General features: G+C 42.6%; 1 protein-coding gene across 3 annotated transcripts in view; it reads left to right on the forward strand.

The window, feature by feature from the left end:
* Positions 1-16,195, forward strand: part of PPP3CC (protein phosphatase 3 catalytic subunit gamma) — a 68,199-nt gene that overhangs the window by 33,546 nt on the left and 18,458 nt on the right. For all 3 annotated transcript variants that reach the window (XM_081171427.1, XM_081171428.1, XM_081171429.1), the window contains exons 2-6: positions 561-758; positions 1,058-1,182; positions 10,540-10,651; positions 13,368-13,513; positions 15,399-15,538. In XM_081171427.1, coding sequence (XP_081027553.1) covers positions 561-758; positions 1,058-1,182; positions 10,540-10,651; positions 13,368-13,513; positions 15,399-15,538 — 721 coding nt within the window. The remainder of the gene's footprint in view (positions 1-560; positions 759-1,057; positions 1,183-10,539; positions 10,652-13,367; positions 13,514-15,398; positions 15,539-16,195) is intronic.

Below are 16,195 nucleotides of genomic sequence, written 5' to 3' on the forward strand. Positions count from 1 at the left end.
TGTGTGTCCCACATGGGAAAGATCCATATCTCTGTCACTTTTATATGCTGAATCTTTTATTGGTATTGAATCTCTATTGACTGCATTTTGTCATGTGTTTGTAAAGCCACCATAGCAAATTCTTTTGAAATGCGCGTTGTAAATCCATTCAGTATGTAATTTAAGAAGGATGAGTATTTGATGTGATGAAATGTGATGCTTGCACTAGGAATTTGAAATATTTGTTTAGCTATGTCAAGGGCTGCTGCCTTAAAAATATATATTTAAAAACTCTGATGATGGATTACAGGAATTTGTATCTGGTACTTCGCATTTGAAATTATTTTTTCCTGCCTTGAATATCCTCATGATGCATTTCGTACTTGTATTCAAAATATACTGCATGTTATGTTTCTTCAAACTCCATCTATATCTGAGCAATTTTCAGTATAGTCCTTAACTGATCATTCTCTCTCTTGTTGCCCAGGTTAGAGAAACCTTTGCTGAAATCCGATTATAAGATTTATTGGTCTTTGGAGGAACTCCCTTCTTAATGTTTGTGTGTTTCTGTCTCTCTCCAGCTGTCCCTTTCCCTCCTACGCAGCGGTTAACCCTGAAAGAAGTTTTTGAGGATGGGAAACCCAGGCTGGAGGTCTTAAGAAACCACTTGGTGAAAGAAGGGCGTCTGGAGGAGGATGCAGCGCTGAAGATAATCAATGATGGAGCCTCCATTCTGAGGCATGAGAAGACCATGATTGAAGTTGAGGCTCCAATCACAGGTCAGAGAATGCTTTATTTTGTGGCTTGTTGTTTTCTGAGGCTCATCTGGAATGACTGGCTGCTAAAGCCAGCAGGTTTCCTGTTGCATGTTCTCTCCACTGAAGTGTGCTCAAGATCAGAAAGCTTTCTATACCTCCAAGGGGAAGAAGTGTTTTTGTAGATTGGAGATTTGAGTACAGGAGCTCAGTATAATCCAACAATTTAGACTGAAGCAAAACCATGTTCCCTATTGGTTCTGTGACCTTTCTCTTCTTAGCATGTAATCCTGTCCCTCTTTTTGCTGTCCTTCCTCCCCTAGTGTGTGGTGACATTCATGGGCAGTTCTTTGACCTGATGAAGTTGTTTGAAGTTGGAGGATCACCCAATAACACGCGCTACCTCTTCCTGGGAGACTACGTGGACAGAGGCTACTTCAGTATAGAGGTGACAATTCAACTGAGCCTTTGGGGATTACACTTTAAAGTTTGGGCTGAGCCTATGGAACCTTTTCTTCTTCCGCTTTGGTAGTTTATGCAGTCTGGTACAATTACAGAGAGTTAATATGCAACAAGGCTTATCTTTAAATCAGTACAAATTTATTTTTATGTTGGTCAGGAATCATGATGGCAAAGTGGCTAGATTGCAGTGAAGGACATTATGGGTTCAGGTCTGCCAAGCCTCATTCCAAATGCTACCATGTTCCTCCCCTTCCCACAAATAAAAATAAATTATGATGCACAAGAGCAACTGACCTGTCAGTTTGCTAAGGACCAATAAAGTAGTCTGTGTTGAAACTTGTTTCTTTCTTTGCATGTTATTTGTATTAAAATATATAGGCCAATTTTCAACCAAAAGGTGTCCCAACTACAGAATACAATAAAAATGATAAGCTGTAGACATCTGAATACCATTATGGACTGCTTCAGTTGTGTAAAAATGTGTGATAGCTAAACAAAAGTTTACCTCTTCTGTTCTCACCTGGACATCTTTATGAGCTCTAGTTGCCCTAATGCATCTTCAGGTTAATCTGGGCTTAAATACAGTTTATTAATATTTCACTGCCTAAATGTTTTTGTGCTTTTTTGGGGTCCCACAGGCCAGACACCATATATTCAGAATTCATAGTTGACTCCAGTCTGCTAAAACAATCCTACAAAAATGGATAATTAGCTAGGGAGGGGTGAGCAGAGGAGGAAACAATCACTTCACCAACTCACTTATCATTCAGGTGGAAATAATACTTCTGCTCTTACTACCAGCTGGCATTCTGAAGGGTTGTGCAGGAATGGAGCCTTAATTGCATTCAGACTGGCTCCTATTGGGTGGGAAATTGTGATAGCCAGGGAACTATGAGGGTGTCCTATTCAGCAGAGGATCCCAATGTGCCCAGATACCTTGATCCACGTTTACAGTTTTTTAGCGTCATCTGAAGTCTGCTGTTTATCAGCTTGGAATGCTGGGTCAGCTGTTCAGATGGCTGCTTGCCTTCTTTTAAAGTGGCATGTGTATGTTTGCTTTCATCCTTTGTGTTGTTCTTTTTTAAATTAAAGGGAAACATTTTTTAAAGTTGCAGAACTATTGGGAAGGAGTAGGGGGGGTCAGGTTAGTGAACTCCAGTAGTGCTAGCCATATGACAGCATTTACAGCAAGTGTTTGCTGCAAGCTTGCAGAAACATTTTTTCCCTTCCAAAGCTTGGCCCAGAAGAGGGAAATACATGTTTTGTTTTAAATGTATTGAGGATGTTTCCGAACTCCCTCCCACTGCTCTACAATGATATCCATCTTTTCACCTTAGCAATAGTGAGTAGTAAAATGAGTTAGGGGTATATTTGGGGTATTTGGTGATTGGAAAGAATTGGACTTGACCCTTAATTATTTTGGCTGCTAGCTTTCTGTTAAGTGGAGCCAGTGTGTGGCTATTACCATTGTGTGGGGTATTCCTGTCAGCTAGTATGATTAGTGGATGAGGAATTGTCTCCTACTAGTAAATGTTGCAGATCCCCTAAGTGTTTGTGATCTTTGGGTGAAATGAAGTTGGCAAGTACATGTAGGTCCACCCCCCCAAAAAAAATGTTATAGTCTCTGCTGTGACACTTGAAAATTTCCAAAGGGTATACCACATAGCGGGGCTACATAGGCGTTGTTTCACAAAGGTAGAGGAATGGGTTTCGGAAGCCATTTCAATTAATGAAAGATTTAAAAGTGAAAGGGCACCAAATGGAACGGAATGGTCAGATCCAGAAAAACTGAGGAACTGGTGACAGTCTATGAAAGTCGCAGGAGAATGCCAATACATTGAGGACAGAGGAGGACGCAGTAAACTGTTTAACAAGGTAGCATAGTCACCTCCTTTTCTGATAGCATTTTGGCTCTCTTCCATTCCATCCAATGCTTTCTTTGTCACTTCTAGGGCTAGCCATGTTTGACTCTCACAGCAGAAATAGCAAAGTGTCTTGTGGGACTTTAATGCACAACTGGGATGGCAAAAGCTTTGCAGGCCCATGAAATCTGGTCCCTGAGTGTTTGATGGTACAATTAATTTGTTAGGCTGTATTATTATTATTATTATTATTATTATTATTATTATTATTATTAATAACCATCTGGCTGGGTTTCCCCAGCCACTCTATTTAATTTGATAAAATATGTGTTGCTTTTTTTAGAACTCTCCCTAGAGCTGTCTGTGAACAAATCAGTAGGCTTCTGCCATGTGTGTGTGCATATATCACACTGATGTCAGAAAGGAATTACTTTTACTTGCTTTCTAGAACCATAGCTGTATTGGTCTGTTGGACTAAAAAAAATCCTGGTATATTTGAGAGGATTGGGAATTGCAGTCTGAGGTAACTATGGAAAAAATTGAGGCAAGGTGGTCTGTGTATCTGATTTAGTTAATTAGCAACACATTTTCCTCCAACTCCATGAAGAATGCAGCCCTTCACAGAAAAAGATGTCCACTCTGTCGTAACTTTTAGCAACCTATAGTTTTGACTTACAGGTGTCTCCCCACTTACGCATATTCAACTTGTGTGTGATGCTGGGAAATAATTAAATAAATTGATTTAAACTCCAGAAAAGTGTGAAAATAGCAAAAATGGCCCGAAAAGAGCAGGAAAACATCTTGCCTTTGTGTTTGCAGTCCCATGAGGTTTTGAGGGAGTCTTAGGAGGATTTTTTTGAGATGACACCCAAACGCAAGGCATCATCATCTTCCCAGGCGCTGAGAAACCCAAGAAGCAACAAGTGATTTAGAGGGTGTTTACAGGCTATTTAGATCATGTTCCCACTAAGCACGATTTCACATATGTGCACGGTACCTGGGAACGTAACCCCCACCTGTACGCTTGCGCTTTGTTGAAATTAATGTACACTCTTCAGGCATTAGCAATCCAGTGTATGAAGAACATGAAGGAGGCCTTGAGGACAAGCAGGATAGCTCTGCTCTCAAGTCACAGAGGGCAACACCTTGAAGTGAGGAGTGTCTGGTATCCCTTGAGGCTCACTGCATGTTTTGGAACACTGATTTTCCAGAGTTTTAAAATGCACAGGGAACCTCCATGGATGGCAGGAAGCTTTCCTGGTGGCGCTTTCCACAAGTGAAGATTGATGGAAGAGACAACAGGACAGAGACAGTGCTAGCACACTTGTCCTCACTGACTTTCCTCAGAATTTCTCTCAGATCTCAGATTTTAGAATGTTGTAATATTTTATTGTTGTTAGCCGCCCTGAGCCCGGCTTCGGCTGGGGAGGGTGGGATAAAAATAAAAATTATTATTATTATTATTATTATTATTATTATTATTATTATTATTATTATTATTGCCGCCCTGAGCCCGGCTTCGGCTGGGGAGGGTGGGATAAAAATAAAAAATATTATTATTATTATTATTATTATTATTATTATTATTATTATTATTATCATCATCATCATCATTTATTTGCTTCAAATTTTGTTTTATGCACAATTTCATTGGCAACACCATTTGTGACTTTTAGAACTTTTATTTTTTTAATGAATTGAAAGCTGGAATTCTCAAGATTCAAAGGGAGCTGTAGGCTTCACAAAGGTCTTCTGAGGAAACCTTCATGTTTCCTACCTCTGTATTTAGTGAGAGAAGGTGGCTTTAATGAGCTGCTAGGAACTTTGGGGTGGTGGTGGTGAGGGAGATAAAATTGTGCTGAGCTGTTGGGATTTGTGGAGGGGGTGGAGATGATTGTGCTGAGATGATTGTTTGAAGTGCCACTTGGAAATTATATGCAGTATGGTACAAGGAAATATTACAGGGACATGCTGCAAAAACTAGTATTTGGAATCCTTGGGAGTTGCTTGAAATCGCCATCCTTTGTACGCTGTCAGCATGCAGCCCTTTCATGCTATTCTTGGCCCTCCTCCTCCCCCCCATCCCAGAATGCAGAGAGAGCTGTGAAAGGCTTGTTCCTTTTCTACCAAGCAGGTATTCATCTTTCACAAAGCAAGGTGGGCTTTGATTAGTACACGCGGGGGCTGCTCCAAATGTCACTTGATAAAATGGAATTGAGAAGCTTTACTTCACTTCTGTGCATGGAGATATGCCTTTTCCTCCTGCATCCTGCAAAATAACTACTCTCTGCCTTGAATGAAAGATTTTCTGCTTAGGTGTGTTTAGCTCTGGCTTCTAATATTGAGATGGAAGCCAGACAGTAGGCTTGGAAGAGAGAAAATGTATTGGCAAATACAAGGCAACATTACCTAAGTATTTACGGTTTTTGTCAAGGCTTGTAATAACAGGACCTAACTGCCTTAAAGAAAGAAAGAAAGAAAAGAAACTAGCTGGGGCAATCTCAGATATGGAAGAACCTCATTTTTGTGGACAGGCATGATCTCTTATCACAGATCTTCAAGAGTTTCTGTTATACTTGGCTCCTGCTGTTGCTTGTTCCACTTTGCAACATGGGTGGTGCGTGTGTGAGAGCTTTCATGGGCCTTGTATATCGCAGTTTGAGTTTGTACAACTGGGTTGGGGATATTAGGGAGCATCTGCCTGAGCAGTTGATGTTAATGACCAAACAAAATAAAACAGGATGTAATTTTTATAATTGCACCCTGATGCAGGCAGCCAGGAAGCAGGATGCAGAGCTGGGAGGGAGGGAGGGGCAAGACCAGTGTTGTCAATGTGAAGGAGTTACCTGCACTGCTATGAACATTTATAGTAGAGTATCATGCTCTGATAGTTGGACTTGCACCTGGAGGACTCAGGTTCAAATCCCTCTTGGCCATGAACCTCTCTCGGTGGCCTTGGACCAGTGTCTCTGCCTTTGTTTGGCTTAACAATCAACTCTGTTGGCATGTATATTGTTCTGAACATATATGAGTGTATTAAGTGCTTTATGCTTAGTCAGATCATTGGTCCATATAATCTAGTATTGTCTACTTCATAGCCAGTACTAAACATAGACATACAACTTACAAATGAAGCATCTTACCCAGTGGCCAAGGCAGCTGACTGCAGATATTCTGTTGCAGGTAGTTCAATGAAGCTGGGATGTATTTTTCAGCCTGTTTTGGATTGCCCACCCCTACCCTTCCAAAACATCAGATTTGCAGCTTGGACATATTATTAGATCTGGCTCTGTCTTTGAATGCCCAAGTGATATCTGTGGCTTTCCATCAATATGACTCCTCCTGGACAGAAATAGTATAGCCACTTCTACCCCTTGCAGTGATCAGTGTTCAGTGGTGCCATCAGCAGAGGGGAGTGGGCAGAGGCCACCTGGCTGGAGCCAGCCAACCTCTGAGGGAGGCGCAAAGAGAAGGGGAAGCATAGAAAGTGGGGGAATAAAATAGGAGGGAGGGGAGGACAAAGGGGTAGTTGAACCTAGAGCAGAACATCTCACAAGCACCTCACAGGAAGGAAACCAAAACCAAACCTAAATAAATAAATAGGAGGAGGAGGAAGCCAGAGAGGGAGGGAGGCAGGCAGCAAAGTGGAGCAAGGCGAGGGTGTGTGGAAACCTGGATAGGAGTGGTGACAGCAGGTCAAGGCTCTCGCAGTGTCCACTGCGCTCTGGCTCAAAAAAGCACTGTGCACTCATTTCTACTTTTTTGCAGAGCAGGGGGACATGATGCCCCTAAATCGCTGCATCAATGGAATCCTGTGTTTTATTTTGTCTTCTGTGAGCCAAGGTTACTACTCTAAAGTGAGATCATTAAAGCTTCAAAATTAAACAGGAAATCTGGTCTGTAAACACTGTTGCCCCTTTCCCATTCAAAACATGGCCAAAGAAGGACCTCTCCACTATTTTGGAGGAAGTGTAAGATACTTTTCCCCTTTCCTGTTTCTGCCTGTGTTTTGTCCTCGAAGTCCCTGGAACCCTAGCTTTCAGAATTCGTCTTCTCCATTAATCTGTCTAAAACAGAGCAGCCCCATGATGTGCATAACCTCCAACAGGGACATCCTATTCAATTATTATTATTATTTCATTATTTATACATCACCCACCTGACTGGGTTGCCCCAACCACTCTGGGTGGCTTCCAACATATATAAAAACACAATAAAACATTAAACATTAAAAATCTTCGCTGCCTTCAGATATCTTCTAAAGGATGTGTAGTTACTTATCTCCTTAGCTCAGGAATCGCATAACTCCATACCCTCCAACATTTCTCCAATGAAAATTGGAATGTCCTAAGGGAAAGCAGGATATCCTGGGATCAAATCAGAAACCAGGATGGCTTCTGTAAATCTGGGACTGTCCCTGGAAAATAGGGACCAATGGAGGGTCTGAATGTGGAATGTAGTCCATACAGAGAGAACTCCATCTCTGATTATAAGAGGAGCAAAGTGACCATTCCTGCTTCCAGTCCTTTAATGAAGCTGCATGCCCTTTCTTTCTTTCTTTCTTTAGAGGGTCTGTTAAACTTGATAATCAGAACCCACCTATCTTTCGTTTACCATTACCCAAAAGTTGCCTGTACTCTTTATCTGCATTGGTGTGTGCATTCTAAGAGTTATGACAGAGAAGAAAAATCTGTGGGTCATTGTTTGCAGCTATGTTTGATTCTAAAGAAATGTTGCTCAAGAATTCCAGCAGCTTTTGTCCATTCCTCTACAAAATTGGGTTTTTACACCTTTACTTCCTAGATGTATAATAGAAGTGAACTTTTAAAGGAAGAAGTTTTTGGATTTTGGTTATAAAATTAAGGAAAAAGAGCAAAATGAAGCAGGGCAAAGGCTAATAGAGTTCTGCCAAGAGAACAAGCTGGTCATCACAAACACTCTTTTCCAACAACACAAGAGACGACTCTACACATGGACATCACCAGATGGGCAGCATCGAAATCAGATTGATTATATTCTCTGCAGCCAAAGATGGAGAAGCTCTATACAGTCAGCAAAAACAAGACCTGGAGCTGACTGTGGCTCAGATCATCAGCTTCTTATAGCAAAATTCAAGCTTAAACTGAAGAAAGTAGGAAAAACCACTGGGCCGGTAAGATACAATCTAAATCAAATCCCTTATGAATACACAGTGGAAGTGAGGAACAGGTTTAAGGATTTAGATTTGCTGGACAGAGTGCCTGAAGAACTATGGATGGAGGCTCGCAACATTATACAGGAGGCAGCAACGAAAACCATTCCAATGAAAAGGAAATGCAAAAAAGCAAAGTGGCTTTCCAATGATGCCTTAGAAATAGCGGGGGAGAGAAGGCAAGCAAAATGTGAGGGAGATAGAGAAAGATACAGGAAATTGAATGCAGATTTCCAAAAAATAGCAAGGAGAGACAAGAAGGCCTTCTTAAATGAGCAATGCAAAGAAATAGAAGAAAACAACAGAATGGGAAGAACCAAAGATCTGATCAAGAAAATTGGAGATATGAAAGAAACATTTCATTCAAAGATTACCATAATAAACCAGAGACCAAATTGCAAACATGCGCTGGATTATGGAGAAAGCTAGAGAGTTCCAGAAAGACATCTACTTCTGCTTCATTGACTATGCAAAAGCCTTTGATTGTGTCGACCACAGCAAACTATGGCAAGTTCTTAAAGAAATGGGAGTGCCTGATCACCTCATCTGTCTCCTGAGAAATCTCTATGTGGGACAAGAAGCTACAGTTAGAACTGGATATGGAACAACTGATTGGTTCAAAATTGGGAAAGGAGTACAGCAAGGCTGTATATTGTCTCCCTGCTTATTTAACTTATATGCAGAATTCATCATGCGAAAGGCTGGGCTGGATGAATCCCAAGCCGGAATTAAGATTGCCGGAAGAAATATCAACAACCTCAGATATGCAGATGACACAACCTTGATGGCAGAAAGTGAGGAGGAATTAAAGAACCTTTTATTGAGGGTGAAAGAGGAGAGCGCCAAATATGGTCTGAAGCTCAACATCAAAAAAACGAAGATCATGGCCACTGGTCCCATCACCTCCTGGCAAATAGAAGGGGAAGAAATGGAGGCAGTGAGAGATTTTACTTTCTTGGGCTCCATGATCACTGCAGATGGTGACAGCAGTCATGAAATTAAAAGACAACATCTTAAAAAGTAGAGACATCACCTTGCCAACAAAGGTCCGTATAGTAAAAGCTATGGTTTTCCCAGTAGTGATGTATGGAAGTGAGAGTTGGACCATAAAGAAGGCTGATCGCCGAAGAATTGATGCTTTTGAATTATGGTGCTGGAGTAGACTCTTGAGAGTCCCATGGGCTGCAAGAAGATCAAACCTCTCCATTCTTAAGGAAATCAGCCCTGAGTGCTCACTGGAAAGACAGATTGTGAAGCTGAGGCTCCAATACTTTGGCCACCTCATGAGAAGAGAAGACTCCCTGGAAAAGACCCTGATGTTGGGAAAGATGGAGGGCACAAGGAGAAGGGGACGGCAGAGGACGAGATGGTTGGATAGTGTCTTTGAAGCTACCAGCATGAGTCTGACCAAACTGCGGGAGGCAGTGGAAGACAGAAGTGCCTGGCGTGCTCTGGTCCATGGGGTCACGAAGAGTCGGACACGACTAAACGACTAAACAACAACAACAACAACAAGAGCATACTTTGTTTGTTTTTAAAAGTATGTGTTGGATGTCCTCCCTGAAGCATGGATGCCACAAGTTAGCAGAGGCAGCAAGAGTTTGTGGCCTACCTGGGGAGGAGGATCGCTGGACTTGGCTTTGGCACAGTTAAATGTACAGTCCTGCTTGCCATTCCTGTGCTGCACTGGTGTGCCAACTTGGTGGCTCAGTGGACAGGCCACCCCAGGATATTGGAGGTGGGGGCAAATCTGCATGGGCTGGAGCTAGAGGCAAAGCTGACTTAGGAGGACACTGTTATAGCTTAATTGGCAGAACATTAGACTCTCAATCTCAGGGTCAGGGTTTCAAGCCTCACACTGGGCAAAATATTTGTGCATTGCAGGAGGTTGGGCTAGATGACCCTCGTGGTCCTTTCCAACTCTACAATACTGTGATTTTATGATCTCATGTTGGCACACTTGCCAAAAAAGTTGGCCATGCAGTTGGATATTGAAGGTCCTTGTTTCAGTCCCTGGTGTCTCCAGTTAGAAGGATCAGGTAGCCAGTGATATGAAGGACCTATCTCTGAGACACAGGTAAGTCTACCTGGCTAGATGGACAAAATGTCTGACCAGTATAAGGCAGCTTTCTATGTTTCCACTGTGAGCTCTTTGCAGCAGGACCTTGTGGAATCAAGCTTTCTTCCTTTCTGGAAATCCAGCTCCTTGGGCTTATTTCCAGAAAGTTCCAAAGTGCAATTCTCTGCAAATGAATTTTCTAATATGCTGCCTTCAATCACTCTCTTGTAGTGTATGCTGTATTTATGGAGTTTAAAGATAAACCACCCCAAAACACTTTTCCTGCTCCGAGGGAACCACGAGTGCAGGCACCTCACAGAATACTTCACCTTTAAACAAGAATGTAAGTATGGGATGACTGGGGTAGGCTGTGCATCTGGTTAGGAAAAGCTATGGATGTTTGTGTGAAAGCATCCAGTATGTCCTTGCCCTCCTCTCCTTCAATATGCATGGAAGGGGAGTTTTAAATTCCACAGAGCAGAGAGGCTGTGAGCACTGTTCCTATGGCACTGTCTCCCCAGCAGTCTGACTCCATGCAAGTTGTCCCTCCCACTCCCATCAATTTAGGGATCCAACATGCTGTAATTATAGCCAAGAGCTTTCAGTTCCAAATTGTGCAGCTGGAATCAGAGTTGGATGGAAATTGAGGGCTTTCCTTTTTAACACAGATTGAGTGAAACCCAATCACCTCATGTAAGTGTGTGTGAAGTTAAATGGGCAGACCTTTGTTAGTTTTTTATAGACTGAATGGTGATGGTGCAGAGGGGAGACTGGTCACTTTGCTTCTCAGTTTCAGAATGTCAGTGCTAAAAGTTAGTTTTTCTCCCTTCATTACAGTTCCTCTTCTCATTAAATATGTTGTGCTGGTTCTCTGACTGTCCGTATCAACTTCAAACTCTGAGACTCTACATTTAAGGCCCTCATCCTCCCACAACAGTATATCCTTTTTCTCTGTCATCCATTACTTGCCTTGTACCTCCTTATCACATTTGCCCTTTCTGCCTTGGAATACAAGTTCCCCTGTTTGAACTTCCCTGTTCCTTTTGGCTCCAGGCTTCCATCAGCTCCTGTAAAAGGAAACAGGAAGGGGCAACTGGCAGACAGATCAACAGCTGTTGTGTAGAACTTCTTGTTCATATTTCTTGTACTTGTTTGTTCTCCTTTCTCTCTCCTAATACCATGCCACATCTGAGGTGCATGTTTGCTTTTAGCTTTTACCCAGTCCATGTACAGTTTGCCTTATTCCAGGAAAAGCTGGAAGTACAGTGGCCATATGTGCAAGAGAGCCTCATGTTTTGGAAGTAATTGTAAAGATAGTCCATATTCTTATTTCAATCCTTCAGAAGCTTAATTTTCAAGAAGTAGTGCATTTTCTAAAAGGATGATGCCATAACCAAAAGATACAAGCCAAGGTATCTGGATTTGTATTGTCGGTCATCATTATGCTTCTAGAGTACCGTATTTTTTGCACCATAACACTCACTTTTTTCCTCCTAGAAAGTAAGGGGAAATGTCTGTGCGTGTTATGGAGGGAATGCCTACGGGTGGCATGCCTACGGATTTTCCTTCTCTAAAAACTACGTGCATGTTATGGTCGGGTGCGTGTTATAGAGCGAAAAATATGGTATATACAAACTTTAATATATACATTATGCTGATTAGCCAGGTACTTTATGGGAAGAAATCTTTCTTTGTTTTGAAAGCTGCCCTTGGCTTTAGTTGCCTTTCTGGGTCTTATAATCTACAGAAGAGAGTAAACAACACTTTTAACACTATTTATGATACCAATATATATTTCAAACAGTGAAAATCGAGACAAAAAAGTTGTTGAGCTTTTTTGGCAAATTCGCAAAAAAGAGAGAAGCTTTTGAGCTATCTTTAATCTCCAAAAATTGCACTGCCAACGTGGGTTGCCATACGTCTGGATTTTCCCGGACCTTTTTGTGATTTCCACATGGACACTGCTTTCGACTGCAGTATTCCAGATGTGTTCAGGAATTTCCAGACGTATGGCAACCCTACCAGTATATTGATTTGTGTTATAAGAGCTGTAAGTTGAATAACTGGTGTCTGGACTGACTTTAGTAAGTCACTTGGGAAGCCTCTTTGTCTAAATGTTTTAAATAAATTTGCAGTCTTTGCAAGGGCTGCTTTTCATGACAAATTTTAAAGATACTAATTCACCTAATCAGTTGTATAAAGATAATATAAGATGTATAATACATATCTAACTTAGAGCAGACCTAGGAAACCCTAACTACCTCCAGAGTCTTGCCATGTATAGTTGCTTTCTGCAGGAAAGCCTTGCTCAGGACAGTGGTTTTGAAATTGTTTCTTGGAAGCTCATCAGATTCTCCTCAGTGGGAGAATCAGTCCAGGTAAGCAAGTTTTCCTGGAAGATGGCTTGTCCCATCTTCTCCTGCAATGTGCAGAAGCAGGACTAGAGAGCATAGAAGCTAACACTTAGGGGTCAAGATCCCTTTGCCCACCCAATAAAATGTTTGAGGGGGGCAGGCACCCCCCCCCAAGTTGATGGGCATTGCCATTCAAATGGTGTGTGTGTGCTGTATCATTGATTGATTGATTGATTGATTGATTATGTGGGGCTTACCTGCCCCCCCAATATTCTATTCAAGTTGGTACCCGTGCTAGAGAGTACGTTCTGTTGTTCACTCCCAGTTCGGAGTCCGGAATTTCCAGGACATACAGTTTTTTGTCTAGATATTCACTGTTTGAAATATAGCAACTCTATGGTGAAGCCTAGCATAGATGGCTACAATTCTATGTGAACTACATGTACACCATAGAACATGTCCAAGAATCTTCTGCAATGGACAAGGAGTCTACAGGAGATGTACTGCAGTTCCTTGGCAGACATGTTGGTGTGGAAAGTCTCTGAAGCAGGAAAGGAGGAAAAGTCCTGGCTTAGAGAGAGGAAGAGGCAAGGCAGTTGTATTTCTTAAGTCCAGATGACTGGCAGTTTTCTGGGAGCCTTTTTATTTTTTATCTTTTATAGTTTGCATAAGTCATTGCAGTTCTCTTGCTTCTGTTTCCTGCAGGTCGAATCAAGTACTCCGAGCGGGTGTATGATGCATGCATGGATACATTTGACTGTCTTCCTCTTGCTGCCCTTTTGAACCAGCAGTTTCTGTGCGTGCATGGAGGGCTGTCTCCTGAAATCACATGTCTAGATGATATTAGGAAAGTAAGTGGTGCCTCTTTCTTTTCCCTCCACGCCTCCCCTCCATAAAACAGCACAGGTATCGTAGTTCCAGTTAGGGTCTTCTTGTAGGCTTACCTGTCTCCATTCTGACAAGGTTCCACTCCAGGGTATGTTTCCCCACCACCTTTTCTTTTAAGGCTACCTAAGACTTGTTGAAGGGGCTGCCAGGCATAAAGACATGTACACTTCTCTCTGATCCCAGGCTGAAGTTCTGTAGGGTTGACAGTGGTGGAGGAAGGGGGGCGGTGGGGGCGGTCCGCCCTGGGTGGCACTCACTGCGGGGCCTGCAGAACGCCTGAGCCACACGTCTCTCCTGGGAGCGACACAGTGGCTTGGGCGCACGCAGGCTCTGCTCTGCCCAAACGGTCCGCCTGCTGCCTCCCCCCCAGCTGTAGGGCGGCTGAGAGGGAGGAGGCAGGCAGACTCCGGAGGCCCCATGGTGTGCCCCGCCCCGCCACGTGGGCGGCTCACCCCAGGTGCCCGAGCGGCTTTTTCCGCCACTGGGTCGAAAGAGGAAAGGTGCCAACAGGGAACTTGTGTGCGTTCGCGGCATTCGCCCTCCTTCCTGGTAAGCTGAGGCTTACTCTCTGGTTATTTTTCCTCCATGCACCCTTTTTCGTGCCCTGGTGAGATATATGCAGTTCTGTTATTTTCTGGTGCCTGCCTTATGTCCCGTCCCCGTCCCCCCTTCTATGTATAAAGCAAAGAAGGGTGTCACATAACGGGGAGATTCCTGAAGGTAGCAGAAGGAGACTTGCAGGGACTCAGGAAAGCAAAGTGCCAAGCCCTGAATCGCTCCACGGGGGCAGAGAAACAGTCAGGGAGGCGGTTTAATTTTCAGGACGAATTAAATAAAATTGCGGTCTTCGTAGAATTATAGAATTGGAAGAGACCCCGAGGGTCATTTAGTCCAACACTCTATTGTAGCCAGAATCTCAACTAAAGCATACACACTAATTCAATGTACTGATTTTGGGGTGGGGGGGGTAGGGGTGGGAAATAATCACAATAAACACGAACAAACTTTAACAGTCACGGCCTTCCCGCCCTCATTATGCCCAAACCCCACTTCTTTGACAGTGTCTATGAGCGTGACTTTCTCAGATGCTAGTGCATTTTAATTTATGCATTATATATGTCGCCTTTTATTAGCATGGTCAAGGCCAGAGGAGATGGGGGGGCAGACCGCCCAGGGTGTCATCGCTGAGGGGGGTGACATTCGGCATGACACACGCCATGACTCCCAAGCCTACCCCGAGCCATCGATGGGGGAGGGGGTTTGACCAAAAAAAAAAATTGCACTTGGTACCACCTGACCTTGCTAGGCCTCTGAGGGTTGAACTTCTTTGTGTATGCTGGTTTATGAACATCATAAAGATTTGGATTGGATTGGAACTTCTTTGTTCTCCTTCAAAGACAATTTAAGCAGTTGGAAAAAGAAATGTGTGTTGCCTTTAATCCAGGGTTTCTCAAACTTGAGTCTCCAGCTGTTTTTGGACTACAACTCCCATCATCCCTAGCTAGCAGAACCAGTGGCCAGGGATGGTGGGAGTTGTAGTCTGGAAGCAGATGGAGGCCCTAGTTTGAGAAACTTCTAATCCTTACAGAGATTGAATGATTAAAATTTTCTTATATCTTGAGGGGGGAAGTGGATTCCCTATTCGTAAGTCTTCCACACTTAGAAATCAGCGCTCATATAGGCAATGTTTGTTTCTTAGATGTGACATCATAAACTATGTTTATCTAGCACAGATGAGGTTTTTTTCTCATGCACCTTATTTTGGCATGCTCTTAATAATGAGTTCCCTTAATTCTGTATGTTTATATCAATTATCTTTTTTTTGGCTTTTCTGTGTGTGCCTTTCAGTTAGACAGGTTTAAGGAGCCTCCAGCCTTTGGTCCAATGTGTGACCTGCTGTGGTCTGATCCATCAGAGGATTATGGCAATGAGAAGACACTGGAACATTTTACCCACAACACTGTTCGAGGTTGCTCCTATTTCTACAGGTAGGAAACATTTCAAACACAACCCTTGGTTAAGTGAAAAGGTAGTAGTGTGAAGTCCCAGTTGCTGTGCTCAAACCACTCTGTTCCAGGGCTTTGAGTGGGACTCTGTCCCACTTGTGATTGTTGCTGTCTTAAAAATACAACATGTATTACTACTGAATTCCCTATGAATTTTCCCTCTTGTAAAACCAAACAGCCATTCGTTTGTGGCTTTCTGAGTTGTTTACAAGGTCAAAGATGTGCCTGAAGGATTTCAGAAATTCTAGAACAAGTTTGTGTGGACTTATCAGAACTTTAAAACTTGCCAAGCAAGTTTTATTTAGCAAAGCAATATATCTTGAATCTGAATGTTATTTGCTTCACAAGTCCCTCTGAATGTTTATTTGGATGGCCTCAGGATCACCACAAATTACCAGTTTCCATAAATGTTAGTTTGATTTCTAGGTGCTTAGCAGCCCTAACAATAGTCAAGTTTTGTTGTAGCCCTAATTTTTTCAATACAAACATCAACCGCAAAAGACACATACAGCAAAAACCATAATAACAATAATAACACAATTTGACAATTCAGATTTGAATACACTGATATACCTATGACTACCCCTTTTTAATCAATATTTTCCCACCTCTCTCTCCTTCCCCTACTTCCCACCACTA

Source organism: Podarcis bocagei (assembly GCF_964188305.1).
Source record: "Podarcis bocagei genome assembly, chromosome: 15".
NCBI lineage: Eukaryota > Metazoa > Chordata > Lepidosauria > Squamata > Lacertidae > Podarcis > Podarcis bocagei.